This window comes from Phalaenopsis equestris, unplaced genomic scaffold, assembly GCF_001263595.1.
Source record: "Phalaenopsis equestris unplaced genomic scaffold, ASM126359v1 Scaffold234658, whole genome shotgun sequence".
NCBI classification, from domain to species: Eukaryota; Viridiplantae; Streptophyta; class Magnoliopsida; order Asparagales; family Orchidaceae; genus Phalaenopsis; species Phalaenopsis equestris.
The window spans coordinates 25,335-43,592 of NW_018252564.1; the positions used below are offsets into that span (position 1 = coordinate 25,335).

The following is an 18,258-nucleotide window of genomic DNA, read 5'->3' on the forward strand; positions in this document are numbered from 1 at the left end:
AAAAAAAAAGCTAAAGCAGCAGTTAAGTTGCTGGCAGTTAAGTTGCTGATTAAATATACATACAAATAAAATCGAGCCAATTCATTGATTAAAAGAAGATGATACTGCCAGCCTCATTACTATATATATTATTTTTTAATTAATTAATTTATTTTATACCAACTAGCACAAGTAAGAAATGAGTTCGTCTGACGTTAGGGGCTTAAATGTCACTAAACAGCCTGGTTAAAATAATTTTGACTTTTTGTATTCCAATCTATTTTTATTCACCTGTGTCCTCTTTTAAGGCTTCCTCTCACCTCCTCACACACGGCTCTCGTTTGGATTCTCAATTCCGCGCCACGCCCATGGCTCCCAGCCGGAAAGGACTGCAACTCACCTCCGTCTCTGGCGGCCGTCGCGAGGACGTGATATCGATGAGAGAAGATTCCGGCGATCTTGAGGATGTAAGGCTTCTCGATTCGTACGAAGATGAGGAGGAAGTGTTGGGAAGAAAAGAGAAAGACGGCAAGGGCATGAGGAAGATTCAGCTTAGGGTTACGGGAATGACGTGTTCGGCGTGCAGCAGTTCTATTGAGTCAGCGGTTGGCGGCGTCCCGGGAGTTGCTCGGGTAAACGTCTCATTATTACAGAACAAAGCCCATGTGGTGTTCGATCCTAATCTTGTGATGGTGAGTTTTTTCTAAGTCTTGATTTTTGTGGTATTATTGGTTTTGGGCGAGAGTTGGTGGTTTTGACTTTTTCGGTTTAATTGAATGTAAATGGTTTGTGATTCTGTGGATCAAGTTTGCCCTATGTCTGCCTCATTGTTTCATGTTGAAGTGCCTTGTGGTTTTGTTTTTTTAGAAGGGGATGCAGTCTGTTCTTTACAAATTGGATTTGGAGATAAATTTTGATGGGATTGCTTAGTATGCTTTCATAACTAATGAATATGTTACGAGTTACTCTAATGTGCCAAGAATAGGAGTTTCAAGTTTCTTATGAGATTTTGGACAATTCTCCTTACTGCGCCTCTTATTTCTTTTTCATTTAAACCTTACATCTTGAAATTATAAGCCAAATGATTTCTTAGATTTAATCAAGTTTAACTTTTAAGATGTCATTCAAGATTATGGCCTCCAAATCTGAATTTACAAGATTTGTTAAATCCCGCTTGTAGCCAAACACCCCCTAACAGCGTCTGTGTACCTTTGTCTTTAATTGCAGTAGAACGCTTATCTGTGTAGTTTTTACTGGTCGTTTGGGGTGACCTTAGTATATTGGTCATGACATAGTTAAACGTTGCAGTGAAAGGCCCTGATATATGAAATTTCTAGGCGTTAGTTTGCCTTTCTCATTCTAGCCGGAGAAAGAACCACAAAAGCAATCCACCTATACTATATCCTTACGAGTGTGTAGTTAATGAATTTGATTAAGGTTTTGGATGAAATTTGCAGGTGATCAATTTGTTGTCAATATTCTGCATATCATCTCTTAAGATGCTAACTTGAAAAACTCTCCTAGGTTTTTGTTGTCTGGTTGCAAAGACACTGACAACCTTCATTCTGAGCTTCCAAAGGTAGAGATGGGTCACTCCATTTTCATTCTCTATGGGTTCCTGTTCAAGGTGAATGGATTTTGGTGTTGTAGATTGAGGTGCAGGTAGGGTCAATTCTAGCTGTACATGCGTTTGTGACTAAAGATGTTGCTTTTCGGTGCATATTTTCAGCATATTGCAACAACCCAATTTTCAAATGTTATTCGGTTTTTTCAATGATATAGCTGTTTTCTGAAAAATGAAATTTTTTTTTCAATTTTGGTTTTTTTTTTAATCAATAGAATGTAAATAGCCCGGATTGTGAATATAAACTAATCATCAGTCATTGTTTTGAAGGCAAGGATTTTTTTACACTTATATTTTGTTTGGTACTAATTCCATATTTTGATACCCGAGGTGGCTTTCTATTGCTTACATTTATTTTTATCTATTATACACTGAGACTTTCTAATTTCAAAGTATGTGGTGTATTACACATACAGGAGGCGACATGCGTCTAACACATGTTGGACACTCTGTTGGCATATCGAATTAAAACATAATAAATAATTAAAGGACACTCGTGCCATAGGCTTGATAAATTAATGATGATGTGGCTGATAAGAGGTTCTCAATTTTGAAATAAACAAATGGAATATGCCTTTGATAATTATTTTCTTAATAGCCTCTTTTTATAATATTTATTTTTTGTTTCTTTTACAAAAGAACTGATTATCTTTATATGAAATAAACTCAATGTATTTTAAATTTTTTTAAATTTATGCAAATAAAATGCCATGTTTGTATCTTACTTTTTTTAACAATGGATGTGTCCCATTTGCGTGTCCCCACATCCAAATATGTGCATCATAGATTATCATTCATTCCTGGAGTTCATGACCTCAATTTACAATTAATAATGCTATTGTTTCGCTTCATTTCCTTGTTTTCAAAGTCGCATTTCTTCTAATTTTGATATATTTTGCTTTTTTGCGTAGGATGAAGACATAAAAAATGCTATTGAGGATGCAGGTTTCGAAGCTGAGGTTCTTCCAGATTCTGAATCAGCTCATTTAAAGTCACAAAAGATTCTAACAGGGCAATTTAGGATAGGTGGTATGACCTGTGCAGCATGTGTTAATTCTGTTGAAGGTATTTTAAGAAAGATTCCTGGTGTGAAAAGGGCAGTGGTAGCTCTAGCAACTTCATCAGGGGAAGTTGAGTATGATCCATCGGTCATTAGCAAAGACGATATTGTTAGTGCAGTGGAAGATGCTGGATTTGAAGCTGCATTTCTGCAAAGCAGTGAACATGATAAATGCTGTTTTTCAATTGCTGGATTACATACTGAAAGTGATGTTCATCTTTTGCAAGGAATACTTGAAAACATAGAAGGAGTGAGGCAATTTGAGATAAACAATAATATGTCAGAGTTTGAAGTAATTTTTGATCCTGAAGCTATTGGTTTGAGATCAATAGTTGATGCAGTCGACAGTGGGAGCAGTGGTCAGCTCAAAGCTACTGCCAGGAACCCTTGCAATGGAGCAGCGCCCAATGATACCAAAGAGGCATCAAAATTGCTTCGGCTTTTCATCTCTAGCTTGATCCTCAGTGTGAGTGTGATCATATATTTTATGATAGCATTTTCATTGTTATAGAGTTTGCCATCATCTCTTTTTGTTAGGTGTGTTTTCATTTCTAAACTTATGGAACTCTTTGCATCATGGTTCAGGTTCCTATTTTTCTCATCAGAGCAATATCTCCGTATATACCGTTTATCAATTCCTTTCTACTCATGCACTGTGGACCTTTTGTAATTAAAGATATACTGAAGTGGGCATTGGCTTCTATAATCCAGTTTGTTATTGGCAAAAGATTCTATATTGCAGCATACAGAGCATTGCGACATGGTTCGACGAATATGGATGTATTGATTGTGCTGGGAACTTCAGCTTCTTACATCTATTCAGTTTGGGCTGTATTATATGGTGTGAGCACAGGTTTCAGGTCCCCAACATATTTTGAGACAAGTGCAATGATAATTACTTTTGTGTTATTTGGGAAGTATTTGGAAGTTGTTGCAAAGGGCAGGACATCTGATGCTATCAAGAAACTTGTGGAACTTTCTCCATCTACTGCTATTTTATTAGAGAAAGATGCAGGTACATATTTCGAACATGGGCTGGACAGTCTATTATTAAAAATGAATTCTCCTGCAGTTTGATTACTCAAATTTGATAAATGTCATCTTGTTGTTTGGACATCTTCAATCTTTTTTCTTGTTATTAAAAGGTCTGTCCTCAAAGTATCTTTAACTGCTTTACATTGCTTATATGCAATCCTTTTTTTTTAACAGAAGGAAGATATACCACTGAGAGAGAAATTGATGCTCTTCTTGTACAACCAGGAGATGTTTTAAAAGTATTTCCTGGTTCAAAAGTTCCATCGGATGGTCTGGTAGTCTGGGGTACAAGCTACATTGATGAAAGTATGGTCACCGGTGAATCAAAGCCAATAGCAAAGCAAGTTTCTTCTCCAGTTATTGGGGGTACTATGAATTTACATGGAGCTCTTCACATAAAAGCTACTCGAGTGGGTTCTAATACAGTTTTGAGCCAGATTATTTCTTTGGTTGAGACAGCCCAATTGTCTAAAGCTCCTATCCAGCAATTTGCTGACTATGTAAGTGTTTTATGTTTATTCTATTTATTGTTGTCGTTTATACGCGAATATCCATAATCTCTCTTTTTTAGTTTTTTATTCTCATATCTTCTAATTTAGTAGCTTGTATAAACATAAGCGGCACTTTTTATTGAAAATTTAAAGTTAACCTCTTTCTTTTTGCAGTTAAGTTCAAACTTATGGTGCTGTCCGTAGCCGCACCCCCCCCCCCCTTTACTTCCCAATTATGCAAAGCGTTCAACTGAATTCATTAACATTTTTTTTGCTTGTAATCAAAAACGGAAATTATTAACTTTATTAAGCTGCCAATAGTTTCTCAAGCTATTATTTGTTTTTCATTTTTAAGTTTCTAGGGTTCCAATTTTGTCCATTTGAGAAAGTTCACGCTAGATTTATCATTTAATAAATCAGTGGTCACTTAAATGTAAGGGGCTAAGTCATGAAAGTAGAAGCATCATCAAGATAACGATGCACTAGAAGTAAACAAACAAACATGAGAAAACATAACTAAAAAACTACAGGTATTTTTGTTACATGGTAATATGAAACTACAGGTTTGTTTGGTACAGCTTTCTGTTTGCTTTGTATTGCAATCTGCCGCCACAGTTTGGGGAACTGTTTTTTGTTTTTTTCTAGAAATTTTGTGGTAGAAATTTTCTTTTTTCAACTTGTCATGTTCAAAGTGTGATGATTATAAGAAAATTGCTGTCTCATTTTTTGAAAAAAAATATATATTTATAATTTCCATGGTAACTTTCTAAGGAGTTAACTTTCTCCACCATAGCTTTACAATGATCTTTTTTCAGAAGTTGAAGACACCCCAGACAGACCTTAATTGGGGCGATGGAGTTTGGTATTATCTAAATATTTGGGGTAGTATGTAAAATCATTACCAATATATATATATATATATAACATTAAAAAATAAAATAATAAAAAGTATGACTTGTATTTTTTAGGCGTTCGCGTGAGATTAACGGTTTACTGCATTTGCATTTACTTTGAGAGCACTATTTGCTTTTGATTGGAATATTTTGATTGAATTTTGGAAATTTGAATGTGGTTTGTGACTACTATCTATTGAATTTTGAAATTTCCAACATAATTGGGATGATTTTAGTAAAAATAATTCAAACTTAAACTAAGATTCGCTTTATGCCTGTCTTATCTTTTAGACCCCATTTGGGACGAGTGCAACTGTTTGAATAAACAACTATGAAGTTACTGCTAGGAGAAGCTGTTGTAGTCTATATAGATAGTTTAGCTGTGAAACTGATTTGCTGCATCTGTTTCTGAAATAAAGATTATAATATTATTGCAGAATGTAGTTGTAAGTGCATAGTTTTAGAAATAATTTAAACTGAACAACATAACTAAATTTTAAAATATTACAAAAACTCAAAAGTCTAAAATAATACATTAAAAGTTATACATTATTTAACACTAATAAACAAAATAAAAATTATAATAAAAATGAGAACAAGTAAAATTATAATATTAGTCTTAATATCCAAACGATTAAGCCTCGTGAAGAATTTTCTTTCCAAAGCTACTCTCCACATAGTGTCATTATCTGAAGTGAACTACTCACATTCTTCAACCCATCTCTAAACGTAACAATCGTCAGATGTTTTGTTGCAGGGGCACCTATAAAATCTTCTCTCATAGCTAATTTCTCGTCGACAAGTGTATACACAATATTACATAGCATAGTTTCAGTACACAATTCTAGAGCTAGTAAAATTTTTTGAACTTATATTTCATAATAATGCATAGTTTAAGCGTTAGATTTATGTTAAGATGAAAAATGTAGAAGAAAAAAATGAATAATTAAACGGAAAACCGATATAATTGGATTATTATGAAAACAATATGGGCTCACAGTCAACTTAAAGAGATGAAGAATCTGCCATCATGACAAAGAAGATCTTATTACCTTATCTTAAAGCATAGCTATAGTAAGGCCATCCAGAAGTACGCTTTAGCTCGCATAACTCATCATAGAGCTCCAAAAAAACAAACTCACGGTTGTCTAGGAGCTCATCTTGGTGTGACCAAACTAAACATAATAATAATGAAAAAAAGTTAAAAAACATACCTACAGTTTCATGGTAGGCCATCTAAGTGGGAGCAATCTTAACATTTCCATACGAATATTTTCACAGTAAACGTTTGTTCATAGTTCAATAAAATAAAAGAAAGAAAAATATGATGAATTAAATCTGAATTGCATCAACCAATATATATATTTTTTTCAACATAACAAAAATTAGAATACATCCCAAAAGACATTCCAAAAATATACTATTATCAATGATTTATCCTATTTGATGCCTTCATTAAAGCATATGTTATTTGTTCCATTAACTGACCAATTGCAATTATTTGACGCATTCACTAAAGCATCCGTGATATGTTCCCTTAATTGAATAAAATCTCGAACACTTCCCCATCGGGTGTCTCAATATCATTTACTCCAAATTTTTCCTCTGGTATTAAATGTCTTGTAGATGTGTGTCATCAATAACCTTTATATAGTCTGTCAGAAGTTATTACATATTGTAAGTAAAGCACACTTGTGAAGTAAAAGAATTATTCAATGTGCACCAGAATGACATATATCTAAAATCGTCATGTATTTCTCTTGATTTATGACGAAAAATGGGATCTATTGGTTTGACAATGTTTGATGATTATCTTACCAAAGGATTGAGATCAATATCGAAATATGTGCTAATGGTCTTGATTGAGTGTTGAAATCATTCAGAAGTAGCACACATTAACTCATATGTGATATTATATATAAAGTAGTAACCAATACTTCTCTAGATGTAATTCTGAACGATCCAAGCAAACCCTAAGGATTTTGCAATTCATCTAGCAGATCATACAAAAAAGTTTTTGACATTCGAAACATGTTATGAAGTTTTTTTAGATGACTTTTAAGGAGCTCACCAACCCATTTTTCATCTACAGAGGAGGATGACGTGCAGGATTTCTTACACAAGTACATTTGGTAGTGTTCATTGATGTGACATATTGTAGTTGCCAAAATTGCTGTTTCATCTTCGTTTGATGGATCCATCATATTATTTTATGCATGTCAAAATAAAAAAGAAATCATGAACTAGATAATAATGAACCACTATAACGCTAACAAATTATAGATTATTCAATTAGATGTCATATAAATAATAATAAAACATTAGCACAAAAACAAAGCAAAATTTTGAAATAGAAAAATAACTAGAAGTCAAAACAATAATATATAAAGTTGAATTCACATAAATGCACTAATACAAATCATTCAAATAGATGTTCAACTTATTACAAATCAAACATAAGCACAAATAAACACAGAGTACAATTGGTTTGGTTGTTTAAGAAATGATGAAAGCAATGAATCCTTCGCTCTGACAAAATTTTTATAAAAACCCCTCGCTTCATTGGGTCTTCAAGAAGTTTTGTTGAGAATATATATAAAGTCATATCGTCGAATATTTCGAGAGTGCATGAGACAATCTCTTCTGCAATCGTAGAGTATGCCTGTGATGTTGTGCAAGCACTGAATGTCATACTAATACAAGCTATAACTAACTGTGATATTCAGCTAAAAATAAATTTGGTGCCGACACTTTATTTTAGGTTGTTGGTTTGGTGATGCATGTGGTTTGGATTGACTGGATTCACCATGTTCCACCTTCTGGAGCATATTCATGCTCATCTAAATTCTGGGGAATGTTCTGTGTTGTAGTCCGATCATTAGAATATGAAGATAGAACATCGAGAAAGATTGAATCGGGTTTCTCCTTCAGCTCTATGACACAAAACTTGAATTAATTCCGTCCGATGTAACGCACTTTTGAAGAAATCATAATTGAAATGATAGGAAAATATAAAAAAATTATATAACAACGACATCTTATCAAAAGATTCTCTCAATCACTCCACACATACTTCTGTCATTTTCTTAATAGGATCTAAACCTAAAGCATTTGCTTCTCGCTTTACTTTCTTTCACAATTTTCACTCTTTTTTAGTTGATCTCATTTGTACTTCAATTGAATTTTATCATACACAATTCCAGTTATTTCAAGGAAATTTTTTGTTATGTTTGCCAGCCTTTATTGAAATGTGTCGTGGATCTGTTGCCTACTTCGATCTTCTTTTAGCAAAAATCATAAAAAATAATCTTCGCATCCCTCTCCTAAGTGGCTGATATAACACCTTCCTTTTGTTTTCCCATTTAGTGAGCTATTACAAATTCAAGTGATGGTAAAATAAGCATGATGGTAAAAAGGTAAGATAAAATCTTGGAAAATTTTTCAAATGAAGATTATAAGTGAGAATCGATTTAGTTCATGTATATGTAATCCCTAGAAACAAACCCAAGTGAAATAATCATGAGGAAGAGCATATTTTGGTATCATGTATAAGTGAATATTCTTGGAAGAAGTGAAATAGATATGTAAATGCACATGAATTGAGTTTTATGTATGTTAATCTTTCAAATATATGTTAAAATATCACTCATCCAACTAAAGCCTTCAAATTTAACCAAAACCAACGCAATCCAACAGAATTCATAGCAACCTCTCAATATTTCAAAACAAAAGCACACAGTTAAAATATATTAACATACAGAGCACACAATTCATATGTATTCGCATATCTTTAATATCACAACACTTATGTGCTTACATACATAGCACACAATTCTTATATATTTATGAATTCCACGCACATGCCACTGAAATCTTTAATATCACACATAATATTTCTAATTTCTGATATGAGATATAATTTATAGGAGCAAGCATAAGTGAAATACACATTTTCATGCATATGTAAGGTCTCATGTATGTAGAAATTGAGGTTTAGGTGTTAGATATGTTAATGCATAAGAATTGAGTCATATATAAGTAAATATTCTAAATATATGGTAAAATACTACGAATTCATCTGCACCCTATAACTTAACCAAAACCAGAACAATCCCACCAAATTCATAGCAAACCCAAAATATTTCGAAACCAAAGCACGTCGTTTTAATGTATTCACATGCATAACAAACAATTCTTCATGTCTTTAATATCACAAAATACAACTCTTATGTACTTACATATATAGCACACAATTCTTACGTATTTTCAAATCTCTCTCCTAAAATTTCATCTTTATGCACGTTACGCTTATATCTTTAATATCACACCTAATGTATTTGATTTATGATATAAGATGTAATCCATAGAATCAAGTATAAGTGAAGTTGCCATTAAGTCAAATACATATTTTCTTGCATATTTAAGGTCTCATGTATGTACAAATTAATTTTGGGTGTTAGATATGTAGATGCATAAGAAATGAGTCATGTGTAAGTAAATCTTCCAAATATATGTTAAAATATTCTTCATCCATCTAAAGTTTACAACTTTAACCAAAATCACATCAATCCCACTGAATCCAGGTGCACACAGTTCTTATGTATTTGCAAAGTTCACACCTAAACTTTATCGTTACACACATAGTATTGAAATCTTTAATATCATACCTAACCCAGAGCTTGGAATGCACTCAATACAATCAAGAAAAGAATACTTCCACTTATAGAACTAATGGTATTTTGAAATCCGGTGACCGGGACAAAGAGATCATATTACAGAGATGCAAATGATCAAAGTGTATAAGAAACACAGAGATATATATATAGAAGAATGTAAAGCAGCATTATAGACAGGAAAGAGTTTGCCTGCACATAGATTCGACTAGCAGCACGGGGTCAAAACCCTAAACAACGGAGCAAACTGAAAACGGAGGAGGATATAACGAGGATAATGCGGGTAATTCCTCAATTTTACCTAGAGCAGTGAAGTCTTTTTAATTTTTAAGCTGCGGAGCTGACCGTTGAACCGAGCTCCTGCACGACGTTCACAAAATGTTGTTTTGGCGACGTAATTTTTTGACAAACCAACAAAAAATTAGCTCCCCAAACAGCCCATAAGATGCTTTCCAAAACGGAAAGCACCTAAAAAGCTGTCTCAAATGGGGCCTAGTCTAGATTATCGAAAAATCTATGAAGAGTAGTTTAAGGCATGTACTAAAAACTTTTCTTGGCTTGAATGGAATTTATCTTAACTGGTTTTCAACTCTATATGTGCAATTTAGAATAAGTTTTTTGTTAACATTAGTAGTACGTATGGTATTTCCTACTTTGTTAAGTCGATCCTCTTTTTAATTACCTAAATAATTTGCATTGATTTATTTAGAGCTCTTGATTTTAGTAAAATTGTCTTGTAAAAAATTTTTGTGGTGAAAATAAATTCATTTTTTCTGGCTACTGAATTTTCTAGTTTCTATTTTTATTTTTATTTTTCTTTTTTCTTTTTTTTGAGATTCTCATATACATTCAATCATTTCATTATAAATTGGTTGATTAGAGTGTTTGAGGAAGAATGAAGATTTGAATTTTTAAGATGCTTCTAAGCTTGAAAAACTCTGAATGAACCTTGCCAATATAAAGAAAATAGGTGTTTGTGAACCTTCCCTTATACACTGCCCTAGGGAGAAAAGCAAACTAACTCTCTAGTCTCGCATTGTGCAGTTAAATGAAGAATATTTGCATGTGATTTCCTGAAAGCTATAAGTACTGTTCATCCTATGCTATATGCTTCAACTGAAAAGCAGTGTATATTGAAAAAATTATTTGATAATGATAATTCTCCCCTCTGACTTGATATTATGGCGAAACTTATTTCTATTTGCGTACTCATCTTCAAGCCGGCACCACAAGCTTTCAAGGCCTTAAAGGGTTTAACGCCATGCAATCTTATCATGCCCAACAATTGCTTGAACTAAATACTTTTGAATGACTTTTGTAGCACTAATATTATACTTCACAGTGATGCTATTGATTTAGAACAGGCATGTCTCTAAATTTTAATACCTCTAAAGTGGTCTTTTTCATGCTCTAAATAATGCAATGATATGATCTTACACTAGGGCAAAATGTGGCAATTTTGATCTATCTAATCAAACTAAAATTTTCTCATTATCTCATGATTGTATTTATTCTATAACTTTTTTTTTTACTCATAAACTATCACATGCTTTCCCAAAATATATTTCCCCAATACATGTGAAGAAATAAATAATTTAGCCTTTAAACTTGTACCCTTTGATTTCTTTTGTCATTTATGATAACCATAGAATCTTTGTAAAGCTTGAGGCTCTTTCCCAAAAATATTGTACTGTACATTACTCTGAGCAGCCAAATACACAAGATGTACTCTTAAATCAAGTACATCTCGACTTAGTTAAAATCCTAGATACACAATCATGTGTTCTACTAGTAATTGCCCCTATACCTACAATGTTACCCTATTATTTACTAAATACACATGCACATCACGTGATTTAAATGTAGAGCACAATGATTTGTCATGACATGAAAAGAAAGGTTGAGTCAATTATTCACTAATTTTCATCACTCCAATTACTTAATTGGTCTTTATTAAATACTCCAATTACTTAATTGGTCTTTATTAAATTCATAGACATAGTGAATTGCTTTCTCCCTTGCCTCATGCTCATTTGTATCTGTGCTATCGCATTCTTCATCTTCAATCTCAATCATATCTTTATTTCCAAAATAATAGTTATCATTAATTGTTTTAAATAAATTTTAAAATAAAGACTCTTGATGGTTGGAACTTCAATTATACAAATTTTAATGAATGATTTTTTTTTTTTTTTGTTTATTTTTGTTGGCTAGTGTGTGAAGCATGAAGGTTAATAGATGAAGTATATTTATTTATTTTTGAGCTTTTGTTAAAAATATTCTAACCGTCTCAAAAAACTAAGGCAAGACACGCCTCAGCTTGCTGTGGTGTACACCTCACCTTGGAACACTGCCTAATATTGTGCAATTTTAAACAAGGTTTTAATTCTGGATTCTTTTAATTTTTAATATCCTAAGTTTTGGAAGTTTTGTTTGTCTTGGTTTATGTTTTTGTTTTGGGTAAATTTGTGTTTCTGAGAATAGGTTATGCTGTTTTATACTTTTTAACTTACAAACCGTATTTGAAATGATAATACATGGTATGGGCTTCTTTTATATTAAATTATGTTTTAACTAGCTTATTAGGTTAAGTTACCAGTTTGGTTTCCAAATGAAAGACTTTTCTGATGTGACTCAATCATTAAAAAAGCTGGAGTTTATAGCCATTCATTTCACCAATTTTGATCCGTCATAAACTTCTCTTGATACACATCTAACAGTTGTCGCGCAAAACAATTATTGCATTATTTTTACATGGTGCACTTATGTGTGCAGGTTGCAAGCATTTTTGTGCCTACCGTCGTTGTTATGTCTTGTCTGACATTCTTTGGCTGGTAAGTACTTTCATATAATCGTGAAGATTCTACTAGTGGGATTAATCAGGTGATTATCTATTATTCCACCCTGTCTAGGTTCATCTGCGGTTACTTCGGAGCATACCCAACAACATGGCTTTTAGAAGGTAGCAACTGTTTTGTTTTCTCCCTCATGTTCTCCATAGCAGTTGTAGTGATTGCATGCCCATGTGCGCTGGGCTTAGCAACCCCAACTGCTGTCATGGTAGCAACAGGCGTTGGAGCTGCCCATGGAGTTCTCATAAAAGGAGGTGATGCTTTAGAGAGAGCACAAAATGTCCGCTATGTGATATTTGATAAAACTGGGACGCTTACGCAAGGAAAAGCAACTGTCACAACTGCTAAAACTTTCACAGGAATGAATCTTGGAGATTTTCTCACTCTGGTTGCATCTGCGGAGGTGAGCTCTTTTTCTCTCAAAGACTCCCTATTAAATGGGTTGACATTGATTTTCCTGAGTTGTAACTTCCTTTCATCTTCTTGTGTAGTTTAGGCTAGCAGCGAACACCCTATTGCAAGGGCCATCATTGATTATGCTCGTCATTATCATTTCTTTGGTAAGTTTCCAACAGCCAAAGATGCTATGATAATGAAAAAAGATGACTTTCTCTCTGAGTGGCTTCTTGAACCCTTTGACTTCTCTGCTTTGCCGGGGAGAGGGGTTCTTTGCCTGATAAATGGGAAGCAAATTATGGTGAGTTCATGAGCTTTTGCTTCCGTCCAAGTTTTCATCAGTAAAGATGATATGGTGAACCCCATTCATGTCTTTGATAGGTTGGTAACAGAAGCTTGTTGACTGAAAATGGGCTTCCCATTCCCTGTGAAGCTGAAAATTTTCTGGTAGAATTAGAATCAAATGGCAAGACAGGCATATTGGTGGCTTATGACAGGATTTTCACTGGTGTCTTGGGGGTTGCAGATCCTTTGAAAAGAGAGGCAGCAGTTGTTGTTGAAGGCCTAAAGAGGATGGGTGTGAAGCCTGTGATGGTAACTGGGGATAATTGGAGGACAGCACGGGCTGTTGCGAAGGAGGTGAGCTTTCTTTTCCTTTGCCTAATGTGATCAACTTAGGCATCGTTTGGGATCACTTTTGTATTTTGTTTTGATTTTGTTTTGTTAATGATCAAAACATATTTGGTATGTTTGATTAAGACATGAACCGAAAAATACTGAAAAATTATTTTTGAGTGTTTTTAAAGACATGTTTATTTTTTTTTAAATATAAAAACATGTTAAAAATATATTAAATAAACTTGTTTTTAAAATCTTAGAAAAATAAAAACAAAAACAAAAAATAAAATTTATCGCAAATAAGCCCTCAATTTACAGCTTTTAGCTGGTCATTTTGGAATTTGATTTTTCAATGGACGAATGAACCTAATTGTTTGATTTGGTAAATTTTTAAATTCTACAGCTAATTTTATTATTGCATTATTATCATGTAAAGTGGGATTATAGTTGCAAACCTAGACTGGTCTAAGCATCAGATACTAAATGTCAGCTATAGTAAGCATACTCATCATTATTGGTACATTCCTATTAAGCGCTGCATGAGGTGACGATGATTGTCTTTTATGCCAATTGTTTTGTTAAAAATTGTAAAATATAATTTTGGTCACAATCAAATGAAAGCAGTAGACGTGTCAAAAAAACCTTTTCCTTTTCTACTTATTCCCCCTTTGAACTCTTTTTACCTGCTTTAGTTGATAAAGTGAATTTGCACGCATGACATGTACTTTTGCTGGCAATGAATAGGATACTTTAAAGGGACCTTAAGTATGTGGATCTCCAGGATAATTTTTTCTAGTTGAAATGATGTACCTTTAGCATACATGGCAGCCATATTTAATCTCTTTCATTGCCATTCGGTTTACTGAATAACTCTGATATTTATATATTTATGAAGATTTACATACATACGACAGAATTCATATGTGTTTTCATATCTAATACCTAGACTTTAATTTTTACAAAATGTGTATTACATTTTTTAAAAGTTAAACTCGTGGTATTTTTGATGTAATATGAAAGATTTGGGTATTGTAAATGTGAAAATAGATATGTTAATACATAAGCATTCAGTGGAATGTATGTAAATGACCCTTATATTTAATGATTATAAGTGTATTTCATTCTCTTGCTTGCCTGTTGAGAGTTGAGCAAATTATGAAGTCTGCCATTTTTAATCATATTTTATGATATTGACCCTGCGCCAGCAAATTAGTTAAATACCCCACCATGCATTGTGCAGGTTGGTATAGAAGATGTCAGAGCAGAGGTAATGCCTGCTGGGAAAGCCGATGTTGTTCGATCATTCCAAAAAGACGGTAGCGTGGTTGCCATGGTCGGAGATGGCATCAACGACTCCCCTGCTCTTGCAGTGGCCGATGTTGGGATGGCGATTGGCACCGGCACGGACATCGCCATTGAGGCTGCTGATTATGTTCTGATGAGGAACAACTTAGAGGATGTGATCACCGCCATTGATCTGTCGAGGAAAACTTTTGCAAGAATTAGGTGGAACTACTTTTTTGCCATGGCTTATAATGTGATTGCAATCCCGGTTGCTGCTGGTGTTCTCTTCCCCTTCACAAGGCTGAGTATGCCTCCATGGTTGGCGGGGGCTTGCATGGCATTCTCTTCTGTAAGTGTTGTATGTTCTTCTCTTCTTCTAAGAAGGTATAGGAAGCCCAGGCTAACGACAATACTTGAAATAACTGTTGAGTAAATTATCTTTTTTTAACCGTTTCCTGTGATTTTTGTTTTAATCGCTATATTTGATGAAGGAATGTAATCTAGTGTAGGTTCTATTTCTATGATTGTATCTGTATTTGGAGATGTACTTTTTTAATAAATACTGCAATTTACAACAGCCGAACGCTGATGTATACGAACAACTTCTGTCCTTTAGTTGCTAAGTGTTAATAAATGAATATCAATTTTTAATCCTATCCTGGATCATTTTTGGTAAGTGAATATCAAAAGAAAAAAATGCAACCGTGTCTTTTTTTTTTTTTTAAAAAAAAGTTAATTAAAAGGGAAAAGTACTAAAAGAGTCCACAAATGGCTTAAAAAATGAATCAATAAAAAAATGGATCCCAAAAAAAGGACTAAACAAAAAATGATCTTTTGTTTGGGAGGAAAGTAGATATTTATTGTCCCCTGAATGCTTCTAATCTTCCTTTGGAAGAAATCTTACGCCATATTTCCCTTGGGTATTATATCAAATTTAGTATTTTCCACATTTTTCTTTCTCCTGACCTTTCTTTTTATTATTGATATGATATTGTATTATGAGAAAATTCATTTGTTACAATATGGATCTTTGCTTAATTGATTGATTACAAAGCTCCTTTAAGTATTCATATTAGAAACTTTCAGTATCAACTACGTAATCATTTTCAGTATCAACTACGTAATCATTTTAACAAAATAAATTAAGTTGAGTGTCTTAATGAGATAAATTCAATAATATAAGAAATGATTTGATTTGGATCCTATTGTGTATATTAAAAGCTTACAAACATTGCTGAAAATTTTCTGAGATCAATTGTGAGATTGAGGGTGTGTTTGGGGAGGCTGTGACAGTGTGGTTTCGATTGCTTTGCTAGGGCATTATGAAAAATAAGTTTTTGCCCGCTTTCTCAAGGAGCTGCAGTAGTAAAGTTGTGTGTTACAGTCTAACTTGACTAATCTGATGAAAACAAAAAATCTACGATCTGATTTTCTAAAAAAAAAGAAAATTGTAATAGCCATCGAAGCTTCTTATGTAGTGATTTCACAACTACTTCTTCAAATTGTTGCAGCTGGCCCAAATATACCCTAAATGATCTCTAATTTTTACGTGCTAGCAACCAAAACTATTGTCTCAATCATAAAATTTTGGTGAGTTCAAGAGGATTGAATTTTGCTATAATTAAAGCTCTAAAATATCTAAAGAAATAGTGTATGAATGAAGGTGATTAACAAGGACTTTCCAATAGAGTTTTGATTTTTGTTCGAAATAAACAAAATATTGAACTACAAATTTGTATAAAGATTATGCATCTTTATATCCATGGAAGCAAGAGCCAAAAATGGCCAAAGAAGACGACAAGAGGAATTTTTAGATGAGATAATTAAGAGCTTAAACATTCAAGGTTCGTAAGTGTACATTAGGAATATGCCTGCAGGAATCTCAAGAAGATACAGAGACTACATAAAGAGAATTGTTGTTTGAACCTTGGCCATTATACCAGTCAGCCTCTGCAGCTGGCTGGACGAAATACTGATCCACCCACTCAACACCGCATGACAGTGCCATTACAAAGATCAACAGTCTATCCACATGCCAAAGCAGAAGCTTTCATGCACCCTCTGCTTGATGGAATAATTCTATCGAAGGGCAATGGGTCTTCACAACTGGTTCCCTCAGAAAATATGACCGAAGATCATTTAGTTCACCGAATGATTCTAGGCTGATCGAATGAGAATACTGATCTCGAAACTGCTTATATGCAACAATATAACAATAATTCTGATTATATTTTTCACTTAAATTTCCTTATTTCGCAACAAAACCAAAAACTTGATCTTGAAGAAAAATAAGAATTTAACTTTTAATTTATATATATTGGGATACTACGCAAGTATACGTATCGTTATAAAGTAATATAAGACAATTAAAACCTGAATAACCTGAATATCGAACCCACAGGGAAGATATATACTATGCACTTTTTGGAAAACTTTCTATTTTTAAAAAGACAATTATTTAAATTAAATACGTTTTCACAGTAAAGAAAGTTTAAATATTTTTTGTCATTTTAATATTTTGACAAAAATAGAACAAACTTAAAAAGATAACTTGAGTTTTTGTAGAAGAAAAACGCTAAATATGAAAATATCTTTCTCCTTATCATGAATTAGTAATACATATAGGAATTCTGTTGTAGAAGTATGGACATTGTGTTGTGCCAAATAGGAGCAATAATATTTTTTACCCTTACTAGAGATGCTATAAAGAACATTGGCTAATTTAAAGTTTGAATAGTTCTGAAGACCGGCTAGGCAATGAAGATACTAGCTCTCACTCAAGAGTTCCCTCAATTCCCTCCACCTGGGGGCTAACATCTCGTATCAGAACCTAAAATAATAAACTAAGTTGGGGGCTTTAACCTGTCACTTTAAATTCATCTAACTCTACACCCTTCAATGAATATTTCCCTATTTATTTACACTCAATCATATGAACTACATTCTCATTTATACAACCTCATGTGATTCTTTCTAATTGTTGAATGAGACAATACCAACCCGCTTCTTACATATTCTCACAACAACTTTTAACATCTAGATTGGCCAAATCAAGAAGTAAATGAAGTACATGGAATTAAATCATCACAAATTCTTCCAACATTAAAGATCAATACTCTCCACAACTTCCATCCAACACTTAATTACTTATCATTTAAGAAGAAAGATAAAGAAAACTACTTAGAATCCATAGAGAAAACAAAACCACACTTTAGTTTAAAAGTAGAAATAATTGTCAAACCAACAACAAGTCTCAATTAAAACCAAAAGTAGTCTAAAACAAAAGATAAAAACTTATCTCAAGTCCTCCACCAAACTCTTGAAGTTCCTTTGAATCTCTTCTCTTTTACAAT

General features: G+C 33.2%; 1 protein-coding gene across 1 annotated transcript; it reads left to right on the plus strand.

The window, feature by feature from the left end:
- The first annotated feature begins 273 nt into the window (after window positions 1–273).
- LOC110038986 (copper-transporting ATPase RAN1) lies at window positions 274–15,424 on the plus strand. The gene is made up of 9 exons (XM_020743917.1): window positions 274–671; window positions 2,515–3,129; window positions 3,249–3,678; window positions 3,873–4,198; window positions 12,531–12,589; window positions 12,668–13,010; window positions 13,104–13,304; window positions 13,385–13,642; window positions 14,862–15,424. The coding sequence occupies exons 1-9, from the start codon at window positions 348–350 to the stop codon at window positions 15,336–15,338; spliced, it is 3,033 nt and encodes a 1,010-aa protein (XP_020599576.1). The 5' UTR covers window positions 274–347; the 3' UTR covers window positions 15,339–15,424.
- The last annotated feature ends 2,834 nt before the right edge of the window (window positions 15,425–18,258 follow it).

Bases quoted from the DNA above. Each gene is read 5' to 3' on its own strand.
- LOC110038986 (XM_020743917.1), top strand. From the start codon at position 348: ATGGCTCCCAGCCGGAAAGGACTGCAACTCACCTCCGTCTCTGGCGGC. The intron at 672-2,514 runs GTGAGTTTTTTC...TTTTTTGCGTAG, and splicing joins TCGATCCTAATCTTGTGATG to GATGAAGACATAAAAAATGC. The intron at 3,130-3,248 runs GTGAGTGTGATC...ATCATGGTTCAG, and splicing joins TCTCTAGCTTGATCCTCAGT to GTTCCTATTTTTCTCATCAG.